This window comes from Echiichthys vipera (genome assembly GCF_963691815.1).
Source record: "Echiichthys vipera genome assembly, chromosome: 7".
Taxonomy (NCBI): domain Eukaryota; kingdom Metazoa; phylum Chordata; class Actinopteri; order Perciformes; family Trachinidae; genus Echiichthys; species Echiichthys vipera.
Genome location: NC_139832.1, coordinates 6,085,805 through 6,110,778, shown reverse-complemented (window position 1 = coordinate 6,110,778; position 24,974 = coordinate 6,085,805). Strand labels below are relative to the sequence as shown.

General features: G+C 42.9%; 1 protein-coding gene across 1 annotated transcript in view; it reads left to right on the top strand.

Moving 5' to 3' along the window:
• The window catches only part of pik3c2a (phosphatidylinositol-4-phosphate 3-kinase, catalytic subunit type 2 alpha), a 48,647-nt gene that overhangs the window by 13,793 nt on the left and 9,880 nt on the right, over window positions 1-24,974 (top strand). Inside the window, exons 3-21 of the mRNA XM_083916484.1 lie at window positions 4,475-4,572; window positions 6,208-6,368; window positions 11,102-11,222; window positions 13,035-13,146; window positions 13,739-13,818; window positions 14,279-14,342; window positions 15,182-15,328; window positions 15,418-15,451; window positions 16,267-16,507; window positions 18,843-18,965; window positions 19,325-19,492; window positions 19,762-19,879; window positions 20,047-20,189; window positions 22,329-22,520; window positions 22,775-22,868; window positions 23,051-23,145; window positions 23,561-23,741; window positions 23,845-23,949; window positions 24,797-24,889. Of these exons, the coding sequence (XP_083772610.1) occupies window positions 4,475-4,572; window positions 6,208-6,368; window positions 11,102-11,222; window positions 13,035-13,146; window positions 13,739-13,818; window positions 14,279-14,342; window positions 15,182-15,328; window positions 15,418-15,451; window positions 16,267-16,507; window positions 18,843-18,965; window positions 19,325-19,492; window positions 19,762-19,879; window positions 20,047-20,189; window positions 22,329-22,520; window positions 22,775-22,868; window positions 23,051-23,145; window positions 23,561-23,741; window positions 23,845-23,949; window positions 24,797-24,889 (2,370 nt within the window). The remainder of the gene's footprint in view (window positions 1-4,474; window positions 4,573-6,207; window positions 6,369-11,101; window positions 11,223-13,034; window positions 13,147-13,738; window positions 13,819-14,278; window positions 14,343-15,181; window positions 15,329-15,417; window positions 15,452-16,266; window positions 16,508-18,842; window positions 18,966-19,324; window positions 19,493-19,761; window positions 19,880-20,046; window positions 20,190-22,328; window positions 22,521-22,774; window positions 22,869-23,050; window positions 23,146-23,560; window positions 23,742-23,844; window positions 23,950-24,796; window positions 24,890-24,974) is intronic.

The window sequence follows — 24,974 nt, the reverse complement described above, 5'->3', positions numbered from 1 at the left end:
ATGCATTTAATAAAAGCCATGCGGAAAAATGTCTTTAAGGAATATTCCTCCAATCACAAAATAGCAAATTAATCAGTGCGTCTGTTTGACAGGCTCTGTCCCTTGATTGAACCACTTTTTTATCAGCCAGGGATTTCAGTTGATCACAGGAAGTTGAGTGAGTTATGTAGCCATCAGTCATATCCGGATTGAAAGGAGAAGTCGATTTGTGTTTTTCTCAGCAGCTGGTTCCTCTGATGTAAACCACAGGCACAAAGTCTCATCTCACAAAGCTGCATCCAAACAGAAGTGTTTAGAAAATGTTGTTCATGCATGCAGCCGGAGACATTTAGGCTGACAGTTATGGGTTCTTGAGTATTCACAACCCATTAAAATCAATCTTCATCTCTTCAGTAAGTGCTGGTTCAGCATGACGGCATCACTCAGCGTTTCCCACTCAAACTTATCTTGTAAAATGAAGCCTGGAGCAACTGTAGCGCATTTTGCTTGTACTGTGTTCAGACCTGCTGGTCATTTGCAGGTTGAATACAACTGTTAAAACATTGAAGAACTACAATATGTTGCTGTGCAGCTTCTCGATTTTAAATACGTGTATTCTATTAACAGTGGCTAGTGAATATTTGAGAGCAGGTTTCCTGTGGCAGTCTGGGGTAATTTCCATGAGGCTGGTGCAGAGAGGTAAAGAGGTGTCTGATGTCTAGATGTGTTGTGTAACTCAATACGGATGCTGGGCTTGGAATTACCACCAGCAGCCACTCGTCTCTCAACTGTTGAGAGACAACGACAGTGTTTTACTAAAAACCTCTCTGCCTATTTTTAATGTATGGCCTTCACCAGTAGCAAGCATGGGAGGCATGTGAGAGATGTATGCCTTGATTCAGATAGACACAATTTCAGATTGATAAGCGCTAAATCGTCTAGAAGAATTGTTCATCAAGGTCTCATTGGTTGCTTGCACTACATTATAGATCCAGACCAATATGTCGGTATCAGCATATATGTTTTCCAATACGCACAGATATGAAAACCTTTTTTACAGATCATATAATGCAGAAAATTATGCTTGGGGTGATTTAGAAATATTGGCATAGAGCTTTATTCTTTTTTTAAATAGTCAGCAACTGACACTGGACATAATGTTTATTTTGTTTTTTTATTGTACTCTAATGTTTTCTTCTTTATCAGTGTTCATTACTAGAAGATTCGGTTGACAATGTAATGCATTGTATGTATAATGTATAGTAATGTAAAACTTTAAAGTGTCATTTCCCCCAGGTCTGAGCCTTGGCCTTGCAAGGTTAATGCGTATTTAAAACATCAGATGGTTTGTTGAGCAATTTTCTACCCATGAAATACCTGTTTTTTTATTAATTTGGTAAGAAATGTCAGTATTGACACTGGCGTTGATGTGTTTCATCACAGTTTTTACAGCTCGAAAACATGTTAAAGTGTGCAGTACTTCTTTTGTAAAGTTATTTGTTAGGAAAGCAGCCTTCTGACACCTTTGCAGTCCATACAATCCCCATAGAAAAGTTCTATTTTCACGCAAGCTCAAATATTCACTTTATCGACGTTCATATCTGTAAAGGGTGGATCTTTTCCCTTCTAGAATCGGATGGGTCCTACTGTATTTGCAATTAATGAACTAATAAACTTAAGAAACTGTGATAGTTGCTCACTCAAGCTCTGCAGGCTTCCTCACAGTTCTGCATTTTTGTAACACGACAGACAAAACGGGAACCCGGTCATAACATTGCTCCATAGTGCTACTAGTGGTCAAAAAAATCCACAAGGTACACACAGTCCTCCCACCATGTCTGCAGGCCAGAGTGTTTGTATTTGTTTAAATGACAAAGTGCTCTGACAAGCGTTGAAGCATCCTGACGCCAGTCCCTGTCGCCATCTCAACCTACAGCTCAAGAGCAGGTTTCTAAGATGCTGTAAACTCATATAATAAAATAAATCATCAAAACATCATCACAGACTTAAGCATTGTGCAGCAGTTCTCTTCAGTCAACCATGAGGTCAAGTTACCCAAGAAAAAAAAGGTTTCTTTGTGTCATTTTGTACAAGCAGGAGTCACATGTTTCATTATTGAGTATGTGGCCAACTAAGTGATGTAGGACACCCAGGAATCAAAACACCTCCTTTCCAGACTTGAATCTTGCCAGTATAGACATTAGTCAGGTACATCAGAGCTTTCAGCAGGTTTTTGAAAGTGTGGGGAAATAACTTTTGATCCACGTCTTGTCTGTATAATAGTTTGGAAAATTCCATCAAGGAAATCCATCATGAGAGAGTTGGAAGACTGTAAAAAGACGTGAGCATCACATTACTGACTTTTATGGATTTTTAGTCATCTCTGTAACCGACTCAAACGACTGGGCACATACCACAGTTCGCTCTGCATGACCAGGCATCATCAGGGTCATAATCTTCCTTTATGTTGTACAGTGTGTTCCCGGCATTACAGTCAGTACTCTGACACATCACAGGGAAAGCAGAGAGCGGATTAGTTGACGTGTGAGACGTATGAAGCCGTTCCCATGACTTCAGACACCAGGAGCTCTCCGTCTGGGTCCAACGAAATCGATAGAGTGAAACAAAGACGGGCCTGTCCCGCTGCCCAGCCCGCTGGGTGTGTTTGTGTGCGTGTGCGTTGTTGTGTGACCATCGGCTGACACGGCCCCGTTGGATTATCTGCCAATGTTTGTTTTCGCTGAAGCAATCCTCACTCCAAACATCAACACTGCTAATGTTCTGTTTTCTCTCCATCCTTACTCTCTCTCTCTCTCTTTGACCCTCTGTTTTCTTTCTCCTCTCTCGCTCTCCCCGTCTCCGTGTCGCCTCACTCTATTTATTGATCTCTCTGTTTTGTTTTTGTTGATCTTCAAATATGGGCGATATGCAAAAACAGTCATGTGGACCACTGACAGCATTTTGAAGGCTAGTCCGCAAAAATATTGAACATTTGAGAGAGAACTAGTGCAGGCAGGAACCCGGTCCCCTCTCTCCCGTGCTGGGAGATGCAGGTGGTTTTTGTGTCAGGCTTGGCCTCCTTTCCAAGCTCCACACGCTGACTGAGAGATTTCTGTCTCCCGGTGTTATGTCGGGTCAGCACTTTGAACAAAGCTCTTGGGGCTGCACAGTTATGGTTGAAATGATATCTCAGATTAACCTGCTGGATGTTGAGGTGGTGGTAATAAGGGCTGGAGCTCTTTTAATTGTTTTGCCATTAGTTGACTCCCCCTTGTTTAGTTGAAACAAGGGGTTCAACTTGCAGCAAAGATCCCTGTCTGCAACCGAAGTTTATGGTATGTGTCTTACTTTGGCTCCAGCTCACCCCAGGGTGGCTTAGTTCATAAGGAGCAGGATTGTGATTCATTTTTAAGCAGCGATGTCAAATATTCTTTGGTCCTGCCTTCTCCAGAGTGAGTATTTGCTGCTTTTCTCTGATGTAATTGACAATTTAATGTTTGTAAGTAAGTGTTGGATAGTTACACAGACAAAACTATAAATTCGAGGACATCATCAGTAGCTCTGTGAGAACTGTGATTGTCATTTTCCACAATTTCCTGACATTCGAAACATATAAAAATAGTGTTTTCAAAGGGAATTATGGGTTGCGCCGATCTGTCTCCCATGAAAAATAAGCTGCACACCCCCCTGAACTCACCAAAAAAAACCCTCTAGGTTCAAAATCTCCCCAAGTCTGTGAGAGGAGGAATAAACTATTATGATGAAATTCCAAACATTTCCTTTATCCTCTCTCCCTTTTCTTCCCTGAGTGATGTCAGAGTCACAGATTTCCAAGCCGTGACAGAGCACTTCTGCAGACAAACCAGAGCCTGGTGCAGGAAGGGGCGGGGCCCTTTCACTTCTCATTTCCTGTGCCACAGGAAGCGCATTCCTCAGCCACTGGCAGTAAGACAGCAGTAAAAAAAAAAAAAAGGCAGAGTGTAACTGCGATTTCCCGGCAACAGTCCAGCCTCCAGGAATCTCTTTGAGTTATTCCTACGGGAACTGTGTATATGTATGTGTGTGTGTGTACAACTCTTTCAACTTGGTTCCTAAATAGATTTACATTACATTACATCAACATAAGAGAGAGCCAGCTCAGCCTCTAAAACTTAAATGTCACTCTAATGCTTTTTTTCCACACTTTAAAAGACGTGGGCATAAAAGAGCTGGAGACCTCCCTGTGTGTTTCTGTGTCAAGCCTTTGCCGTTGCTGACATGTTTATTCACTCTCCAGGATTCATAGCTCTGAGGTGTTTTTAATAAAACCGCCCCTTGTTGTCCACAGTCAGTCCCGTTGAACTGATACGAGTTCAAACGTGTTTTACACATTATAAATGACACGCAGTCGCTCATTGTCTTTGTGCAATGCCTGTCTTAATTCACCTGCTTCTTTTTGACGTATGTAATCGTGTCACTCATGTTTTCTTGTGTCTGACTCTTTTTGCTCCTGTAGGACAAGGGAAAAGGAAAAGGTCTGGTGAAGAATGCCGCCCTGGAAGAACCGGACGCTCAAAACCTGGAGGTTGTCGCCTTCTGTGAAGACGTAGCAACGTAAGATCCCGCCTGTTGGCATGGGATTGAAACGCTTCTTTGATTATTCTAGACCTTCTTCGCTGGTTTGACTGCTTTGTAGTTTCTCTGACATCAATAATGACATTTTATAGATGCACAAACTCGCATTGAGCAGGCTGCAGTTCCACACCTGTCAAACCGTGTGGGAAGTTGTACTGTGACACTTGTTCCTTGCTAAATGTGTAATAAAAATGGAACATTAGTGGTTGTGACACGTTAATAGAAATATACTTAAACCTGTGGCTGTAAAACACAAATGATAGCATTTGAAAATTATCAAAATTAGATGAAAAGCAGGGAATCATCAATGTGTAGGGCTCAAAACTCCATCAGTCGATACATATTTTGCTGTTCGATCTGGTTATTCTAGCTTGGGAACCAGACGAATCGCCCAAACTCAGGCTTTATGCCAGGGTATGAATATCCAAATATGCCTTACCTTTTTTCATATTTGCTGTCAAGCAATGCTTTCTTGAACTGCTGTGTGCGTGTGAGATTTTATTGTAAACCGTCTAAGACTTTTTGAGACGTTCCACTCACAAGCACAAATGTCAAGCTTAACGTGACACTAGAAGATTCATCATCTGAGAACCGTGAATGTTTGTAAAAAATGTAAATGGTAAATGGACTTGTAAAGTGCCTTTCTAGTCTTCTGACTACTCAAGGCGCTTCCACAGTGTTTGTCACATTCACCCATTCACACAGACATTCACACTGATGGCAGCAGACATCTACAGACCATCTAATCTAACCATGCACACCACATTTACACACCCATGCACAGCACGGGGAGCAATTCAGGGTTCAGTGTCTTGCCCAAGGATACTTCGACATGTGGACTGGGGAAGCTGGGGATAGAACCGCCGATCTCTCAATTGAAAGACGACCCACTCTACCACTGAGTCACAGCCCCCCAATGTCAAGTCAAAGTGATGGACTGACAGTCCAACATTGCCATCACTAGAGCCATGACGCTAGCATGGATAAAGATAGCCTTTTTTCTTCTTGTTTGTATGTGACTGTAAATACACACTTACACATTTTCCTGCATATATACACATAATTGCATGTTTTGCAGCTCCGTTAGTTTCCTGACTGTGAACAGAATCTCTCACTCCAGTAGTTAGTTTGGGTGGAGTGATGATGAACCTCTGGGAATCCACTTCCATTTCCATAACAGGGTCAATGCGCACCGTGCGCCTGCTTGTTTGTGAACACTCGCTCTACATTGCTTGAAAATACAAGTTACTAAGTCTTACATAAGGCATAAATGAAGAAAATGTAGAAATAATTCCATAGCGTTTTTGTCATCTTTTACCCTCCCAACTACCCGAGCCAACAGTATCACAGAGACATTAGAGGAAAAGTGAAGACTTACTGTGCATGGAGGCTATTTCAAGTAGAAGTGGTATATTTCAAAAGATTTTATATGGCCTTATCAGTGTACAGTGTCTCAACCGCATCCATTTTTCCTGTTACACTAACCCACGATGCATCCAATATTCTCATCCAAGTAATCCGATCCATCTGCCAGGCTGGCTCTGGATGTGTTTCCACTGTCGAAGTAAAAAATGCTCACTCTTCTCTGTTGTGATTTTCTTTTCTTTCTACCAGTCTGCGCTCCAAATTCCCTCACGGCGACAGGTCCACCAACCCCGGCTACGTCCTGAGCCCCGTCATTACCCAGAGAGACAGCGGAGGTGACAACAGTTGCTCTGTCAAGGTTTCTATTGAAATCTCAGAGTCTGAGCAGCCTGTAACCTTCACCTGTGACGGTAAGCATCCAGGGACAACACTGTCCGTCATGTGAACCTTCTTTAAAGCAGCTCTTAATTGAATAAAAACAGCATATGGTGTAACAACTGTTGTGACACTGGGACATACTGAGCAGAAATCCTGACGTCAGGATCATTTTCACTTTCTAGAAACTGTGAATTTAAGCTCACCGGCCACTTTTTTAGGTGCACCTGTCCCTGCTCGTTAGCGAAAATTTCTTATCAGCCAATCACGTGGCAGCAACTCAGTGCATTTAGGCATGTAGACATGGTGAAGACGATGTGTTGAAGTTCAAACCGAGCATCAGAACGGGGAAGAAGGGTTATTTAAGTTACTTTGAACATGGCATGGTTGTTGGTGCCAGACGGGCTGCTCTGAGTATTTCAGAAACTGCTGATCTACAGGGATTTTCACGCACAACCATCTCTAGGGTTTACAGAGAATGGTCCGGAAAAGAGAAAAGACCCAGTGAGCGGCAGTTCTGTGGGCGCAAATGCCTTGTTGATGCCAGAGGTCAGAGGAGAATTGCCAGACTGGTTGGAGCTGATAGAAAGGCAACAGTAACTCAAATATCCACTGGTTACAACAGAGGAATGCAGGAGAGCATCTGTGAACACACAACACCACCTACTTTCTAGCAGAGAGGGAACAGCAGCAGAAGACCACACTGACACTTTATTAAGCACCAGGTGCACCTAATAAAGTGGCCGGTGAACGTAGATTTGAATTGGTCCTGTAGGTTATGCCATTTGAGCAGCCTTCATCTAATTCATCCTTTTTTTGAGAATGGACATACAGCTAGGTGCAAGAACAGCCCAGTGCTAAGAAGTGTATAAAATCCTTCTTTCAGATGACACACAATCGCATTTAAGTTCACCAAAAAAGGAACCTGAACCCCCTTTGCCTTCTAAGAGTCTGCACACTCAGATTGCAGATATGAGAGCTCTGAAGGAGGAAACGACATTCACAGCTGCCAAACTTTATACCCCCACCTCTTTTTCTCCTCTCCTTTTTTTCATGTCGTGGGAAGTACACTACGTTCCCTTTCCGGACAAATAAAGGTTTGTCCCCTCACCATGGAGTCGCCAGGTTGGGCAAAAAGGGACTGGAGGCCCTTTTTTTCCCCCCTCAAGGTTCCACTAAGATCTTTGGTTTGGGGAGCTGTTATTGGCCAACTCTTTGTTATACTTATGCAAAACTACAACCACTGTGATTGACATGTCTTTTGGGATCTGAGGCCAAGCACTCTGTTTTGTGTTTGGGCATATTATCCCAGCTGGAGGGTCAGCATTAGGCCACAAACTGTGTGTGTCTGTGTTGATGTAAGTCTAAGTTTATTGTCTGTATATATCTAACAACCCCACTGACAATCACTTCTTGTAAAACAGCCAAGTCATACATACACATAGGCAAGCACTACCCCACTGACCCAGACACCCCTCCGTATAGCCCAGTATGACAGCAACAGCCTATAGGAAGTATATTTACTACTCTCCGTGTCCCGATTGTACTTTCCTAGCTTCCTGCGTCGATTCCTGTTCTACCTCGTCTTCCTGAATACACCTCCTGTGATCCCACTGCCCCCGGGGGTCACTTCCTAGATGCGTTTCCTTTTTCCTAGTTTGATAGTCTTGTTTATCGTTTCCTATGTTGTCAGTAGCGTGTTGACCCACATTGTTGGTGTTTGGATGCCTCTGGTTGGTCGATGCTGGAATCTGCTCTCTGGAACAAAAGGCCTCAGTTCTGCTCAAAGCTTGGATAGGAGGACGGAGAGATGAAGAGATAGAGAGATAGAAAACAGGAAGGGTGCTTTCTTTTCTCCTTTCTTTCTGTCTGTCTCTCGCTTGTTCTCCTGCCCTCTCTCTGTTGCTTCTCTCCGTTTTACTTTTTCTATCTCTCGTTTCTCTGTTTTTTCTCACTTTGTTTTCCCTCCTTTCTCTTCCATTACAATATTCCACCCTTGCTTCCTTTTTCTCTCCCTCTTTCTCTCCTCTTCCTTCGTTCTGTTCAAGTCTCTCGATCGTGTCATCACTTCCGAGGCGATACAGATTAATGAGACACGACACATATATCACTGCCCTCTCTGTCCTCCTTGTGCTGTCACCCTTCCCCTTTTTTTCTTTATCGCTTTCCTCCCTCACACTTTTCAGTCTCACTCTTTCGTCCCTTTCTTTTGCTTCTCCTATACTCACCACTTACTTTTCTTTTTCGTCCTGAATGTATCTGAATTGTGCAACTTGTACTCAATATTGCGAAAGGTTATTATATTATTACGTTTACTTGTAGCTGAGTGTCTTGTGTAATTATGTGATAGGTGGAATCTGTCGAGTAACGAATGATGTGTGTTTACAAGACTGGCCTAATAAATAAATGACATATGCTGCCCAACAGTTCAAAAGGTGATGAATGAAACATATTTTTTTGTTAATACTCCTGTTGTTGCATCTAAGCCGTTTTTCTAGAGAGCACGCCGAAGAAAGGACAATTGAGTCTTCCAGCGCTTGGCTGTGAAATAGTTGGATTCTGGGGATTCCTAACATACTGTGGCTGAAGAGGGGAGATGAAAGGAGGGAGAGAGGAGAAAATCTAGAAATTGTTGGAAAGAAATATGAAAGAGAGAAAGCAGAGGGTGGAAGTAGACAGAAAAGGTGAAAGATGTGACTTCAAGACGAATAGAAATGAAAGGATTAGGTTTACGGTATGAAGAAAAAAAGAGTGATAAAGGTGATTAAAATTAATATGAGACAGATGATTGATGACAGAGGTAAGAAATGCTGGGAGTTGGGCTTAGGTTACTGTCTGCGGCGGGAGACAGTAGAGAGGAGGATACGCCATCCTGATCCTCACGTAAAGACGGTGTACCTTATATACTGGAAATGAGTGTTCGTTAAAGTCAGATTTTAAAAAGCAACAACAGCCAGTCTACCATGATAAAACTGAAAGAAGCAGTGACAGTTTGTTCTGAGATGTTCCTACATTATTTCTCAAGACAACATGCAACAGGATTTGTTTGTGTGTCGCGTGACGTGAAGGAGATTTTAACTGTAGGTGAGAGTTCAGCAGTAAAAAGATAGGAATGAATACATGAGATAAGTTCGTAGCATCATGGAGTCTCTGAACTATATCGGTATGCCTCAATCATGTGAATGCATTTCAGCCTTAAATTTTCTGCTGCACGGTTATACTGTAACATTTTACTTTTGCTTCTAATTATTGGTTTCCTTTTGCCTTCGCAGTATGTCTCCTTTTGTCTCTGAAAACGTGTCTGACAGTTGGACTTGTTACAAAAGCAGAAATCTCTGGTTGCTCTGAGTCAAATAGGAATTAGATCATTCCTCTTTTACATCGGAAACATGTTGGTTCTGTGGATTTAACAAGTGCTGAGTGACTTCTGGTTTGATCCTGCCATTTCTCCAGCCCTCCCATTTAAGGATCACGACACTGATCGGACTTGAAACCTGCTCCATGTTTTACTTATTACACTAGTTATTGAAGAGTTACTGTGGTAGATTCATTTTAACATCTCCATTTACTCCCTCGTCCTTAGACGTGTGTGTGTTCAAATTGACCATCAGTATTTTTGCGTGCCCATATGTGACCCTGCCAACACCATTTCCCAACCATGTGTGAAATGGTTAACGGCATGCGACGCAGGAATTTTCTCCTCTTTTTTTTAAGTGGTGCCTTCAAAAATGCCCTGCCGGGAATTCCCGCACCACCTCAGAGAGCTCTCAAAATGAGGCGTAGCCTTGTCTTAATTGCTTTGTTCAAAACACTGCAGCACACGTATAACCCTGGTCGACCACCGCTATGGCCACACAGGCGTGCAGGGCCGTGAAGCTTAAGCTACCGGTCCAAAGCGGTAAGAAAAGACGCACCATTCCTCTGAAGGGTGGAGATCTGTTATTGCCGTAGCCAGGGGTGGTCTCCCTCCCTGTGTGTCTTTGTGAACGTCTGTTAAGTAACTTGAGTGTGTGTGTGCTTAGTCCGAAGCTGAGATGTTTCTGTGTATGAAGTTTCTGTATCTGTCTGTCCGTGTTTGCGCCTCGGCAAGGTTGAGAGTGCGCTAAAACCTCTTTAGAAGTAGCTAAACAGCAGAGTAATCTGCCGTGTATCAGGTTGCGCTCACCACCCTGTCTTCCCTTTGGTCAGACACATCAGATATCGGAGCATACACAAACATCTAGGGCTGATCCCAAATCCCCTCGCTTGACACAAGAGCCGGTCCAAACATGACTGGATGGTTTGCGGTTAGAGAGAGAAAGTGTAGAGTCAAGAGTTCAGTTCCCACAGCGGGAAAATGGGTGACATGATTGATACTTGACCTCTGATCCCTCTAATAAAATTTGTACATGTGTGGGATTCGTTGTTCAAGGTGATCCAAATTCCTCAGTTCCTTTACTTGAACCACCACAAAGCCGCTTCTCGTCGACGCACCTTGTATCGTGTTCCCACTTGTTTTTAGTTTTCTGCTGTTGTTTTTAAAAGCATTTGACCTCATTCTCATTACGTCTTCTCTCCTTTTTGCTCTCTTCCCATCGTTCCCTTTCCTCCCTTCACTTCATTCTCTCTTTTCACTCACCACTCCCTTCTTCTCTCTGGCTTTTCCGTTAAACTGCCCCTCCCTCACATCTTGTCTCATGTGGATTCTCCATCAATATCCCTTAATCACCCCTCTGTCCCTCCCTCTCTGTCTTCTTCATCCCTTCGTTCTCCCCCTGCCTCCCTCCAGTGAGTTCTCCAGTGGAGCTGCTGATCAGCCAGACTCTCTGCTGGGTCCACGATGACCTGGACCAGGTGGACTTCTCCAGCTACCTGCTCAAAGTCTGCGGCCAGGAGGAGGTGCTGCAGAAGTGAGTACACACCAACAGAAAAGCTAACGTGCAGTATATTGCTGCTGTTAAAACAATTAAAACATACATCTCTAAAACCTTTTAGGAATTGGGAGAAACAACTTTTCCCAGGCAGTTGGCAGATTTGTTAATTATGCACAGAGTTTTGAATAGATTTCATTTGTTATTCTTATGCCTTTAATTATCCCCCCTCTCTGTCTTTCTCTCTCTCGCTCTCATCTTGGCATCCTCTCAAAAACTTGTACAAAGGAGAGTGTTGGATGTTTCTGTATCTTGCCCCACGCCCTCCTCCACCATAGATATTCTCTTCGCCCTCTAATCTGGGATGCATGGGAATGGTTACTCCCACACCGGGACTTAAAGGCCCAGTGCGCCCAAATGTTCGAAGTTGCATAATTATCCTGTCGTGACTGTAACTGCCGAAACAGTTGAATGTCGTGTGAGCTGCCTGATCTTATACTGGAACTAATCTTTTACAACCAGAACACCCGTAAATCATTGTCACTGTAATTTAGTTTACTGTCAATTCTTGTGGTAACCGGGGAGACAGTTCTTTGTTCTCTCCTACTTTGAGGACAGCCTTCAAACCTTACACATAAACTGAGAACCATTATATAAATACCTGTAAATCACAAATATTATGAATGCTTGAATGTGTCCCAACAATTACATCATTGTTTCACCTGTAAACATAGTAAAGACAGAAGCTATGTATCATCTGCCAAATCCCAAACGAAGATAGTTTAGTGAGAGTCCCCAGCCACACTGTTGATGACTCAAAACGGTAACAAATGAATGCCTTTTATAAAGTCTGATGTCTTTTTTTTTTTTCTAAATGCTGTCCTAACAGTAGGCTCTCTCTGACTGAGCAGAAGTTCCTGATTGGCTCTGTTTAAACAACATCTAAACTTGAGTAACCTTGGACGACTGTATATCTCCAAAGAATTTTGTGTTCTTACATTAATTATATTGTTATTATATATGTATTTTGACAAATCAGGTAGGTAAGCCAAAAGATAATGGACACTGGATATGGATATTATCTCTGCGTTATATACTGTATAGAAAACCTGATTCTCATTGGGCGGTCGGTGTGTGTTATTTTTCAACCATGTGGCTCTAACAGTCGGCCTCAACACCTCATTGATGATAACAAACCTGTGAGTTGCGTTCCCCCAGGGCTCGACAGTAACAGTTGCCAGGTTGCCATTGGCAACCTATTCTTGGTCTTTGGTTGCCTTCGGTGACAACAGGTTTTTAATATACAAAATGTAGGGACAGCAAACTGTGCACACCAAAATGAACACATTTTGTTGCATTAGTGATATTTAGATGTTGTTACAGTACGCATCGGAAGACAACTGCATGTGACAGCGCTGCACGTGTTGGTTGGTTGCGCACAAGCATCTGTTTTAGAGACAATGGCCAAGCAAGTGAAGTCATTCGACTGTGGAGTGAAGATGTGGACTAAAACAAAATGTGCAAATTGATTCAACTGACAAAGAACCAGATGAACTTGAATGAAAAAACTCAAATGGAAATTTATACATTTTTGCTTCTTTTATAACACATTTTCATTATTAGGCTGCCACATAATTACATAGTATTTGAAATACTCAAAACACAAGGTAGCAATCAAAAGCAACCAAAACCTTTTAAAAAATTGTGTTCTTTTGTAAAATTTGTTGTGTCCATGGGATAAGTACTAACACAGTCCACTCCACTGAAGTAATTATTAGTCTCTCTTTATCTTTTCTGTTCGAATAGCTGCTCATCATTATCATTAACCTCCCTTGTTGCCCTGTGCCACAGCAAACACAGCCTAGGCAGCCATGAGTACGTCCAGAACTGCAGGAAGTGGGAGAATGAGATCACATTACAACTACTCTCTCACTCCACCATGAGAAGAGACTTGGCCCGCAGTGTAAGTCACTCTATCAAGTTAACATATGAGCTCTTTTAAACCTGTGAGATAATACATGTCCTGTTGTGCCACTAAGATTCATTTATAACTTTTTTCCCACTGCTGGAAACACATAATTTTCATCTGATGAAATAATGATCTCACTGATTTATGATGGTAATGAGGTCGCGGGTACAAGCGGCCGAAAAGAGAGAGGGTGAGAAGTTCAGCATCCGTGAGGAACTCGGAGTAGAGCCGCTGCTCCTTTGCGTTGAAAGGAGCCAGTTGAGGTGGTTCAGGATCATCTACTAAGGATGAACCCTGGGCGCCTCCCTAGGGAGGTGTTCCAGCACGTCCAGCTGGGAGGAGGCCTCGGGGAAGACCCAGGACCAGGTGGAGAGATTAGATCTCCACACTGGCCTGGGAACGCCTCAGGATCCCCCAGTTAGAGCTGGTTAATGTGGCCCGGGAAAGGGAAGTTTGGGGTCCCCTGCTAAAGCTGCTGCCCCCGCGACCCGACCCCGGATAAGAGGCCGAAGATGAGATGAGATGTGATGTATCATTGAGACTTAGACATCATATATGCATGATTGGTAAATCTGCTTTTGTTTAGGCGGAAGATGACAACTCTGTGGTAGATTTAGAGAAGCACCTGGGCCAAGTGGAGAGGCCATTCAAGGAGAATGTCACCAGGTACGAGGGGTCTACTCTGGGTGGGAAAATAAAAAACAAGCAGTTATCATTTGTGTTTTCTAGTTATAAAATGTTGTTACGAAGAAACATGATAGACTCAGTTTTCTTTTCTTTTCATTTCCTGTCTGGTCTTTTAAATGGTTGCCTAGTTTGAGTCCCATGTGTAGCTTTATAGTTTAGTTTGCTGTGATGATGCATGATGAATTATTAACTAAACTTTTGGAAGTAATTGTCTTTGTAGTTTTAGTATAATCTGTCACGTACCCTGTTTCTGCTGCCTCTAAATGGCATACACATCTATGCATAATTTCTATTTATACTAAAAGATTAAACCCAATGGGGAGTCTCAAGCTACTTTCAGTCACCTAAAGTAAACTTTAGTTTAGTTTAAACTTATATTCTGACCTGATCTGTAATTTATTATTCCTCACATTTTCTTTCCTTGTGTGTCATCTTGCAGACAGGGCCTGGCTGATTATTTAGAAGGTTATCACAATCAAGTCAACATCTGCCTTCAAAATGAGGTACACGTCGTCCCTTTGCAGGTCTTCAGAGTGATGTCAAAGGAGCATTGTATGTTATTGCATGTCACTGTGCTGTGAGCTATTTGCCTGGCCCTCAGTGTGTGTTTGTATAGTGTCAGTTAATAACAGCATTGACTTATATGTGCAGACCAGCTCGTTATGTATCCTCAGTATCTGCACTGTACTGTGTAGAAACATGCTACACCTAAATATATCTCAGCTTTTACTGAATATTACAACGGAAGGCTCCAAATGCTGTTTTCAAATCTCCTGAAGGGTTTTCCTGTCAATTCAATTATTTCACACATAAATGTTAGTATACTAGGACATTCCTCGAAGGCAGGCTTTCTAGAAATGGCACATCTGTTTTTCAGCCAGTGTGGGTTATTGTGGAGTAATTGAATGCAGACTGAACCATAGCCAAACCACATTACGCCCCGCCCTCAACCAAGCGCAAACCTGATAATGGCATCAAGCTTTATTTGAGTGCGCCTGTACAAAATCATAACATGTACAGTAATTGATTATCATGCAAGCGTGTGTTGTTCTGAGCAACACGAAGGTACACACACACACACACAGTAGGCTGGTTTGTGTTTGAAAGACTGTTTAGATGAGAGTCTATTTGATGAATTGTTGGTGGTTGTGGTCTCCCAGAGACCTCCTGATGTGTTGTTATTGTGTTAAACAATGGGGATTTTGCTGTTTAAAGACCAGCTGAGAACAAAAGTAACACATCAGGAGGATATCCCTTGCACAAAAGGCTGGTTTGGTTATGTGAAGACTGATGCAGTTATAACACACATGCCAATCAAACCGCTCTGTTTCTCTATATTCAGAGTACCCAGTATAAGACCGTGGACCGTGTAGTGCAGACTTTGAAGAACCTATGCTGTGCTCTGGATGAGGTGGAGACCCAAGCCATCACAGAGGCCGTCAAAAGGCTGCGACACTCCGTCAATTTACCCAGGACTCGCTCACCCAAGGTGGTTAACACATACTGTATGCTTCACACATTCATACATTGTTTAAATGAAAGGATGTCTTTCTAAGATCAAAGTGTTTTGCTTTGTAGATGGGGTCCAACACATCTGGTCAATCATCAAATGGTAAGTTCTTATCTGTACACACACAGTCACACTCAACCTCCTCTCACTCAACTAACTTTGTTTGTTGCCCATAGGGGTGTCCCCGACTGAAAAATGTCATAGTCGAATCTGATTCGTCACGTCTTGCCTATAGTCGACTAATCATCGAATAGGGTTTTTTTTTTTTTTTTGCTCATGTAAAAACCCTCTGACCCGGGGTGACGAGCCGTGAACATGAAGCATGAAGCGGCGGGTGCACGTGTCAGGCAGAAGGTTACTGAGCGATGTGATTTCTGATTTCTGATAGAGGCATCTTATTAGAACTATTTGTTGTTATAACATAAATGTGTTTTGTTTGTATCATTCTTTGACAATAGCTGACAGTATATTTAGAACTATGTTTCACTTTCACGGCGCTGTTTCGCTGTGTCGGATTGAACGTCTATAATGAAAAACAACAAATGGGCAAATATTCAAATGGAATGATGCTGGTGATTAAACAGTAGCAGACTGTTGTATTTCTGACGCCCGCATAGATTTAAAGCCCAGCCAAGATGCGCTCTGATCGGAATGGAATAATCCATTGTTTCATAACCGCATTTTACGCATTTTGCGCATATTGCGCATATTGCGACGATTCAACTATGGGATTGGCAGACGAATTGTGCTCCTCCAACCGAATCGTCAAATAGTCAACTATTCGGGGTCACCTCTAGTTGCCCACTATAGACAGCTTATTAGATTTTTTTTGTTGAAAAGCTCACTAGCCTACATGGTTTGTTCCAGTGCTAGTATACATCTAATAACTGTGTTTGATCCCTACCTGACGGTGACAGGTCACAGTAGTCCTGTGGTGGAGGGCCTGGACCTATTGACACAGGCCGTCTACCACCTGGGCAAGCTCTACCTGCGCTCCTTCTGCCCCCCATCCACCTCCTTCAGCTCACCTCCGTTGCCTCAGCCATCAGAAGGGGAATGCGTGGAGGGAAGGAGCAGCAAAGAAGCTTCTGGCACCACTGACCACCTTCAGTTCACTCTGTTCGCGTTGCACGGCATCCCGGCCAACTGGGTCAGCAGGTAAACAGTCCAAGGATGGAAACACTCCCCATACCTCCCCTCAGAGTGTACGACCACCTGAAGTTGGATGTATTTTACAGCAGAGCAATTTATTTTTTTCCGACAAGTCTTTTCAAGACTTTCTAAGTGTTAGCAGTTCCTTTGCTGTAGGCAAACTAAATCCTTTATTCATGCGTTTGTTCATGCATGATCACCCACTTATTCTGTATTATTAGAGCCACCCACATTTCACTTAATTGTACTTCTGCAAGATAGGCAGTGCAGAATTACAGTCACTTAATTTGCCAAGTGCAACAGCATGAAAATGCTTCAAAGGTTGTATAATAACAATTTATTGTTAAGCAGCTAGGACCAACCTTAAGTATTTGTGTGACAGTCCCACAGACGGTGCCGTCCCAGCACATAGTCTTGTTTTCTTTTGCTGAACAAACGGCTCCGGTGTTGCACTGTCTTATTTTTCCATGGCAGTGTCCAGTTTCACCCAGACTTTATCTCCTGCTTGTCGTCTGACCCACAGAGCTGAGCCAAATTTTCCGTGCCCAGCTCCGACACGCATCAGTGACCGGGATCAGTACATTTCCGACAAGCCCTTCCGCAGTGGCATAGGTTCTGAGGGTCTAGAAATGTATAAGAAATAAAAAAAATTTTTTAATGCTCTTATTGTAGGAACATTACTGGATCAGATTATTATTGTAGCAGTTCGAAATATAAAAGAACTGTAAGATGGAGGCTGTTTTAAGAACGGCTGCAGTCCCTTCCTGCCATGGTAATTTTCTGGTCAGCCAGTGAGGCCTTCCTAAAGAGAGGGGCTGCTTAATAACAGGGCTATTTACTCCAGCACAGCCTCTTCCAGAAGCTATTTTCAGACTGCACCAAACATTGCTAAAATGACAGTCATTCCAAAGACACCTCCGAAAATATTTAGCTCCTCACAACCCAAGGCCAGAGGGACACGGCGAGTACAGTACTTTCCGGCCCAGACGAGTCATATCTGTTGTGTTGCGGTGCTACTATAATGCTGCGTTTGGCGTTGGCGAGTTGTGGCTCGTGTGTCATCCATCTTGAGCCTCAGTTGGTGCCACAGCATTGCCAGCATATTGAGACACTGTGACTGGTGGTGGAGCTGCCAACACAGATGGCACTGAGCAGTGGATCAAGCCTGTTAGTAGTGAAAATGTGACTTGTATTTTCACTCTCCACTCACATATGGATCTCTAATAGAAACATTGGGTATTTTGGTTGTGTGGTTGAGTCCTACAGCTAAAGTAAACTGATTTATTCATGTTTTATTGCATCACATCTTGTCTATACGGCAGAATGTGCATGCAACCTTCTCTTTAATTGGAATATTGGAGGGTTTTTTTTCAATTCAAGCAAGCATATTGAGGTATGGTGGTAAAAAGCTCTTTTACTGTTTAGTTTTACATCATCTACAGAGCCATGGACCACTCACCCAAATGTTTTAACTTATGTTGAACGATTAGATCTCTTCTCAGGATTGTGTGGGACTCCCACACTGTCCTACATATACTACTGTAAGTTACCTTGTTACAATACAGTAGTCATTTTGACATCAAATCACAAGTGGCTTCTTTTATGTGTCAGTTCCAAAGCCTCGTCATTGTGAATATAATTAATTCCACTATTTCTGAAATACAAAGTCCAAATATTAGCTGAGAAAAAGGTGGAGTTTGGTGACCTCATGTGATTCTCAGAATGGTTCTCCAGTTTGTGGCAGTGGTGTGAAAGCAAACTTTAGACAGGAAGGTTGGCGGTTCAATCGTTGGAATGGTAGGATAAAAAGAAGCTCTCACCCCTCATTACCACCACTGAGGGCCCCTGAGCGAGGCCTTGAACTCGCAACTTGCAGATCAGACTTTGGTTGCACTGGTACGCTTCAGGTGTGAATCAGTGCAACTGTGTGATAAGCCCCTGCACAGCCAAGGTCCATCCACATAGATGTTTTCACTCATGTTGCCTGATTAAACGTCTTTCTTCTTCCCTGAATAAATAAATGTTAAATAAAATCAACCTGATGTCCAATCAGAATAACTGAAAGCATCAGTGCGGGTGTTCTTCAGCTAAAAATCCTCACACTACAGTCAGTGTTATCCGTAGTCTTAATTCACACCCAAACTGTTGGCATAGTCTGAGTGGGAACATGAACAAGAAGTTGCCCCCTTCCTTTCTTACCTTTTATAATTTTGTATCCTAGCAACCAATGTCAAATCTACTGGCTGTATGAATATCTGACAGAGCTTCTGATCAACCACATAGTGCTTGCTTAAAGACCCGTGGGCACAGTAACAATACTTATTGTGTTGTTTTGTTGCAGTTATGAGAAGTACTTCCTGATGTGTTCCCTCACCCACAATGGCAAGAACCTGTTCAAACCGGTCCAGTCCAAGAGAGTGGGCACATACAAAAGCTTCTTCTACCACATCAAATGGGACGAATTGTGAGTTGCCTCTCCTCTACTCGCCGACATTTCCCAAACAACCAAGCCTGTCAGAAGTATCTACACTTCAATGCTTTTCAATACCATGTGTTTCAAAATGATACGATATCCACGTGGGAGAGTACCAAAGGTATCAAAGCTATAAAAAAACAAACAGATCTGCAATCCGAGAGAAAAAATGATCCTGTTTTATGTGCCAAGGATTTTTTTCTTTGTGCTGTGTTATCCAAAATGGTATCATGTATTGTTTTTTTCAGTATTGTATCAAAGTGTAAAATTCTGCAATCATGAAAACCTCACTAACAACAACAACACGCTCTGTCCTTCTGTGCTGCTAACCGTGTCCTTGTCTCTCCCAGGATTAACTTCCCCATAGCAGTAGCTGTTCTCCCATTGGAGTCCATACTGAGCTTGACTCTGTTCGGAGTGCTGAACCAGAATGCCAGCGGCTCCCCAGACTCCAATAAACAGAGGAAAGCTCCAGAGATGCTGGGCAAAGTCTCTATGCCGCTCTTTGACTTCAGACGGTGAGGAGAGAGAGGAACAAGCTGTGGTCATTGAAGTGGATGTCCCACTTGTTATGTGATATGAAATTTTGCTCAGTTGTGAAAGATGTATTTGAAAAAGGCAGTGCCTCATTTTCTTATTTTCGCTTCTTATCATTTGATGGAGAGCCAGCAATAGAAAGTAATTGAAGGATCATGAGTTTTTGCCACAGAGTAAGGAAAGCTGATTATCACTTTGCTTACCCTGACAGTTTTTTGTGTGGTTGTTTATTGCTGACTGTGTTTTGCAGGGTGCTTGCCAGGGGCAGCAAGTTGTTGTGTCTGTGGACATCTGCCCAGGGAGCTGCCGTCGCCGCCGGCTCTACGGGCAGCCGCAAGAGGGTGCCTGTAGAGAGAATAGTTCTACAGGTTAGTGGTGATGTACTGATGTTGTTGTTTTTTATCTAGTTTTTGCTCTTAGCCACTTTCTTACAAATTAGAAAGAACATGTGGTGTGTGTGAAACGTGTCTTCTTTATTTCAAGTGTCTTTAGAGAAATAAACTGATCCCAACTTTGGTATTTATGTTACCATCAGGTGGACTTCCCCAACCCCACATTGGACGTTTTATACGTAGGACCCAAGGAAGACCCCAGACCGGAGCCCCACACACTGGAAGAGCTGGACCCTGATCTGCGACGCAAACTGGAGAAAATCTGCAGCCGAGCTTCCAATTTTGGGTAGGAGAGTCTCCCATATGTTTTCACAACTATAAAGTAACAATCGGAGTATATGGAATTAACATTTCTAACAATTAATGAAACTGTTTTCACTAAATAAGAGTTCGTAAGGGAGATTTGTTTTGCAGGAATGGTGTCAAATAAAAGCACGGACATCGGTTAATCCCACTAGAGAGGTGGTGTAAATGTTGCTCAGCTTGATCTGCAAAACAGACAGGCTTCTTGTACAAACTCAAGAGGCCTAAAGCAACTGCTGTATCATAAGCAGGCTGGGTTAGGTTGCTGTGGTGAAAGCCACAGGGGGGTGCTGAAAAATACCCAGCAGACTACAGCGAAAAATGGACTCAACTTTCGTAGAAGTGCAACCAGACGTCACACTGCGGTGGCCAATATGAAGAAACTTGTCAACAGTCCGTTTTGAGGCAGTGCGAGAGTCCCGTACAGTGAACCGTAATCATCATGTCTCTCTCTGACGCAAGAAAGTTGTTTTTTTTTAAACTCAAAATGAAACCCAAGCACTCATCTTCCCAGGACTTTGTGTAACAGCTGTTTGTTTCCTGCAACAAGCTCCAGCACATTCACTCTGTCTCTTTTCTTTCTCTTTTTCTCTCTTTCTCCATGAAATGAAGCTGCCTTCATGTGCAGCTGAAAATGGCAAGATCATTAAAAACGATCTGACATAAAAGAACAGCGTGATTGTAAAATATAAAGCCTACTTGTGCTACATTAGGAGGATAAAGAACACAACAGGGCGTCACACAAACAGGCTTTAAGTGACGCTCCCACTGTCGGATAACCCTTTGGCAATGTGTTTGGTTGTCAGAGTGTTTATTACTTAATCAAAACCACACTTTTGAAAGGTGTGTAGTTTAATGTTTAGTAGGATATGTGCTTCTCAATTATGATTGCACTCCAGTGACAGCTGGATAGGCTTTTTTTAATGAAGTGTGAGAGTCAATAATAGAAACAGTATTTCTGGTTAGATGTATCTTCATCAGCAGACAGCTCTCTGGCCGTCTTCCAGACCCCCCAAAATCCGTTGGACTGACTAGATTTAAGAAGAGATTTTAAAAGATGCCACCGACTTTGCCAGCCACATAAACGCCTGTGTGTTGTCTCCTCCAGTGTGTCTGTTCTCTTCCAGCTGCTCCGGGCCCAGCTAAATGCTCTCTTATGCCTGCTGCCAGCCAAATCTCCTCCACTCTGCCAACATCCCTGAGACTCAACCGGCACTTTAGCACAGAGCGCTCTCTCACTGGGCTCTCACCGCCTGCTTTCTGTCCTGCCCATTCATCTCTCCAGCCTCTGTGGGCACAGGACTCGTGGAACTGCAGTTTAACTGATCTGTCGTGGGCTGTTTCAGCATGTGGGATATTGCATCAATGCCTGACAGAGAAATGTAACTTTTTATTACTACAGACCATCAACTTGGCAACTTCAGAGGCAAATGCAAGCTGGCAGAGATATTTAACCTTTTTTATCCCCAGTCAAAGCACTGCTTTAAGAAGTGACATGGTGGTGTCCAGGGCCCACCAGGGACCCTCTGTACCACAGACATACTTTGAGTTCCACAGTGCACTCTCACCGCACTTATGGACAGGAGACTTGCCAAAAGAAAGTCACTTGTTCAGTGGTATTAAATACGTTTTGTGTCCTTGTTTGACGGTTTATTAAGCATCATGTGACTCAAGTTTCAAGATATGATTGTGTTCTTGCACCTTTATTTGACCAGTAAAAGGTTTTCTGAACATATCAGCTCTTTTATTTTCAGTAAGTTTCACATTTACAAACGCTTATACACACATTTTTAAGCCATCCTGAATAACTAATCTCAAACTTCCGACCACTGAGGATTTCCTCCAGATTTAGTAAACTCTTCATTTGGAGTTGTTAAATATTTGTATATAGTTTTTTTTCACAGTGTTGAAACTGGAAGTAGTTTTTAAACACTGAAAGGTGACATATGACACATTTGAGTTTGTAAGACTTGACTGATAATTAACATTTAAAAAAAGATGCATAACTCAAAAATCCAGGTGAAAAACACATTTGTGGGTGCAATTTCTTCTTTTTTTGTATTTCTTCTTTCAATATTACCACCCCATCCATCATCCATCTCCACCTGTGTACGCTCTCCAGGCTGAAGCGGGCGGATCACCAGCTCCTATGGGACCATCGGCTCCACTGTCGGAAGGACCACCCCAGCAGCCTCCCCAAGGTGCTGGCAAGTGCGCCCAGCTGGGACTGGGCCAGCATGGCTCACATCCACTCCCTTCTGCACCACTGGCCCTCGCTGCCCCCCGTCACTGCGCTGGAGCTGCTCGACTCAAAGTATGTACTGTGCTCAACACTTAAACACACGTGTGGTCCATGGCATCGCAGGTTACTTAAGAATTTTAAGGTGTGAATAAATTGAATTGAAGAATATATTCTACCATTTTGTTCATGTTTCGTCATACGTCTACTTCTCCAAACATCCAAGCCAAAGTCCAATTGAAGTGTCGTAAAAACACTTTTCTGTTTAGCTAACAGATCTTTGTTTGTTGTACGTCGTGTGTGTGTGCGTACGTGCGTGTGCCGTACAGGTTTGCTGATACAGAAGTGAGAAATGTGGCTGTTAGCTGGATTGAGAAAAGCAGTGATGATGAGCTGGCTGACTACCTGCCACAGCTAGTTCAGGTACGGCTAAAAATATATGCACAAACACATGCACTTTAAAAATACTCTGAAGCTCACTGTCACATGTCTTTTCACCCACTCATTCACTTATTACCCAACGTGCCTCTCTTATGCATTCACTCCCTTTCACTCAGAACGATAGATGGAAAAAATCAAGTCACTTTTCTCTCGTCTCTCACCAGGCATTAAAGTTTGAGTGCCACCTAAAGAACGCCCTCGTCATGTTCCTGCTGTCCAGAGCACAAGGCAACATCAACATCGCCCACTACCTCTACTGGTGAGTTCGCAGCAGCAGGGAAGCAGCAACCAGCTGTTTTTCAAACAAACATATGAATGGAAAAAAAATGTCTGATAGGTGCTGAAGTGAATAAACAGGCTTCTAACACATCCATCAGAAAAAGTGGTATTTCAAGTGATGAGTTTTTTTGTTTTTATTTTTCCATTACAAGATCCTTTAAGTATTTAATAATCATTTAAAAATTCTGATCTTAGTGAGACTCTTTATAGTCAATGTAATAAATCCCTGCAGCACACTTCCAAGAGTTGGAAAGCAGGACAAATTAATAATTTTACGTGATTTTTAGCACTTTGATGCTGATCAAACAAGAACAGGCTAAAGGGAAATTGTGTCCATAATGATGGCGTTTCTTTTAAAGTTTGTCCGTTGTGATGTGGTTGTGTAATGGCTGCAGGCTGCTGAAGGACGCTGTGCAGGATCCTGCCTGGGGACGACGCTATGAGCGGGTGCTGGGTGCCCTGCTCTGTCTGTGTGGAGTGAAGCTGAGGGCGGAGCTGGAGAAACAGACTCACCTGGTCACCCTGCTGGGAGCCGTGGCCGAGAGGGTCCGACAAGCCGGGGGCTCCACACGACAGGTGTGTGTGTGTGCGGTTGTGATCTGACTGTAATATTGTATGTTACCATATTGTTTCTGTTTTAACTTTTCTCTTGTGTTTTTGTATTTTCGTGTGTGTTCAGGTGGCACTGCAGGACGGCCTTGAAAACGTTCAGAACTTTTTCCAGAGGAACAGCTGCAGGCTACCCCTCAGCCCCAGTCTGGTGGCCAAGGAGCTAAACCTCAAGGTACACACACACACACACACACACACACACACACACACACACACACACACACACACACACACACACACACACACACACACACACAGATAATGACTAATGAGAAGTTGTCAAATTAGCATGGAAGAAATCCGGGTCTCCTCCCTGCAATGTTCAGCTATTCTTTATAGCTGTATTTAGGTCAATATACCTTTCTCACCACACTGTATACCTCATCCACAGAGAACTAGCAGTAGTGAACTCATAACTGTAACACTGAATAGAAATGCACAGAGCAGGAGAATATTAAAAAACCTCAACAGAACAGAAACACAAAAACAGCCGAATACTCTTTGTGGTTCAAACCGCAGAGCGTGGAAATGGGCTCATTAAGCTGCCGTGTCACCAAAATATAAAACACATGCATGCATACAGATACTCATCACAGATAATGAAATACTTTTGATGTCACATTCCTAATACCTGCGTGTACCTTCTAAAATAAAAGGATCAATTCTTGCCACAAAAGGATTTGTGGGAAATAAAGTAGCTCCTCATCAGACCTTCCTCTGGTGAATCATCCTGGCCATCATTCTGCATTCCTCAGGCTTTATAGAGGCCATTATTGCTCTCTATCTGGTAATAAAGTGTACTTGTTAGACCTGACTTTAATGTGTCTCTTATGTGGATGTGATCCAGACGTAATTAGTAACTGGATGGTGACACCTTTGGAGAAGCCCACTAATAAAGCTATAAATAAAACGATAAAGAAAGACGTAATAAGAAGCTGTATCTTAAAAATGACAGAGCAGCATCACGTAGTGCAGAAGATAAAAAAACGTGCTGTGTGTTTGTGTGTTTGTTTGTGTAGGCCTGCTCCTTCTTTAACTCCAACGCAGTCCCCCTGAAGCTGGCTCTGGTCAACGCTGACCCACTGGGAGAAGAGATCAATGTCATGTTCAAGGTATTGAACTGTGTGGAAAATGATAACAGTGGACACATGATGGGAAATGCCTGAAAATGAACCAACAACTATCATTATATTGTAC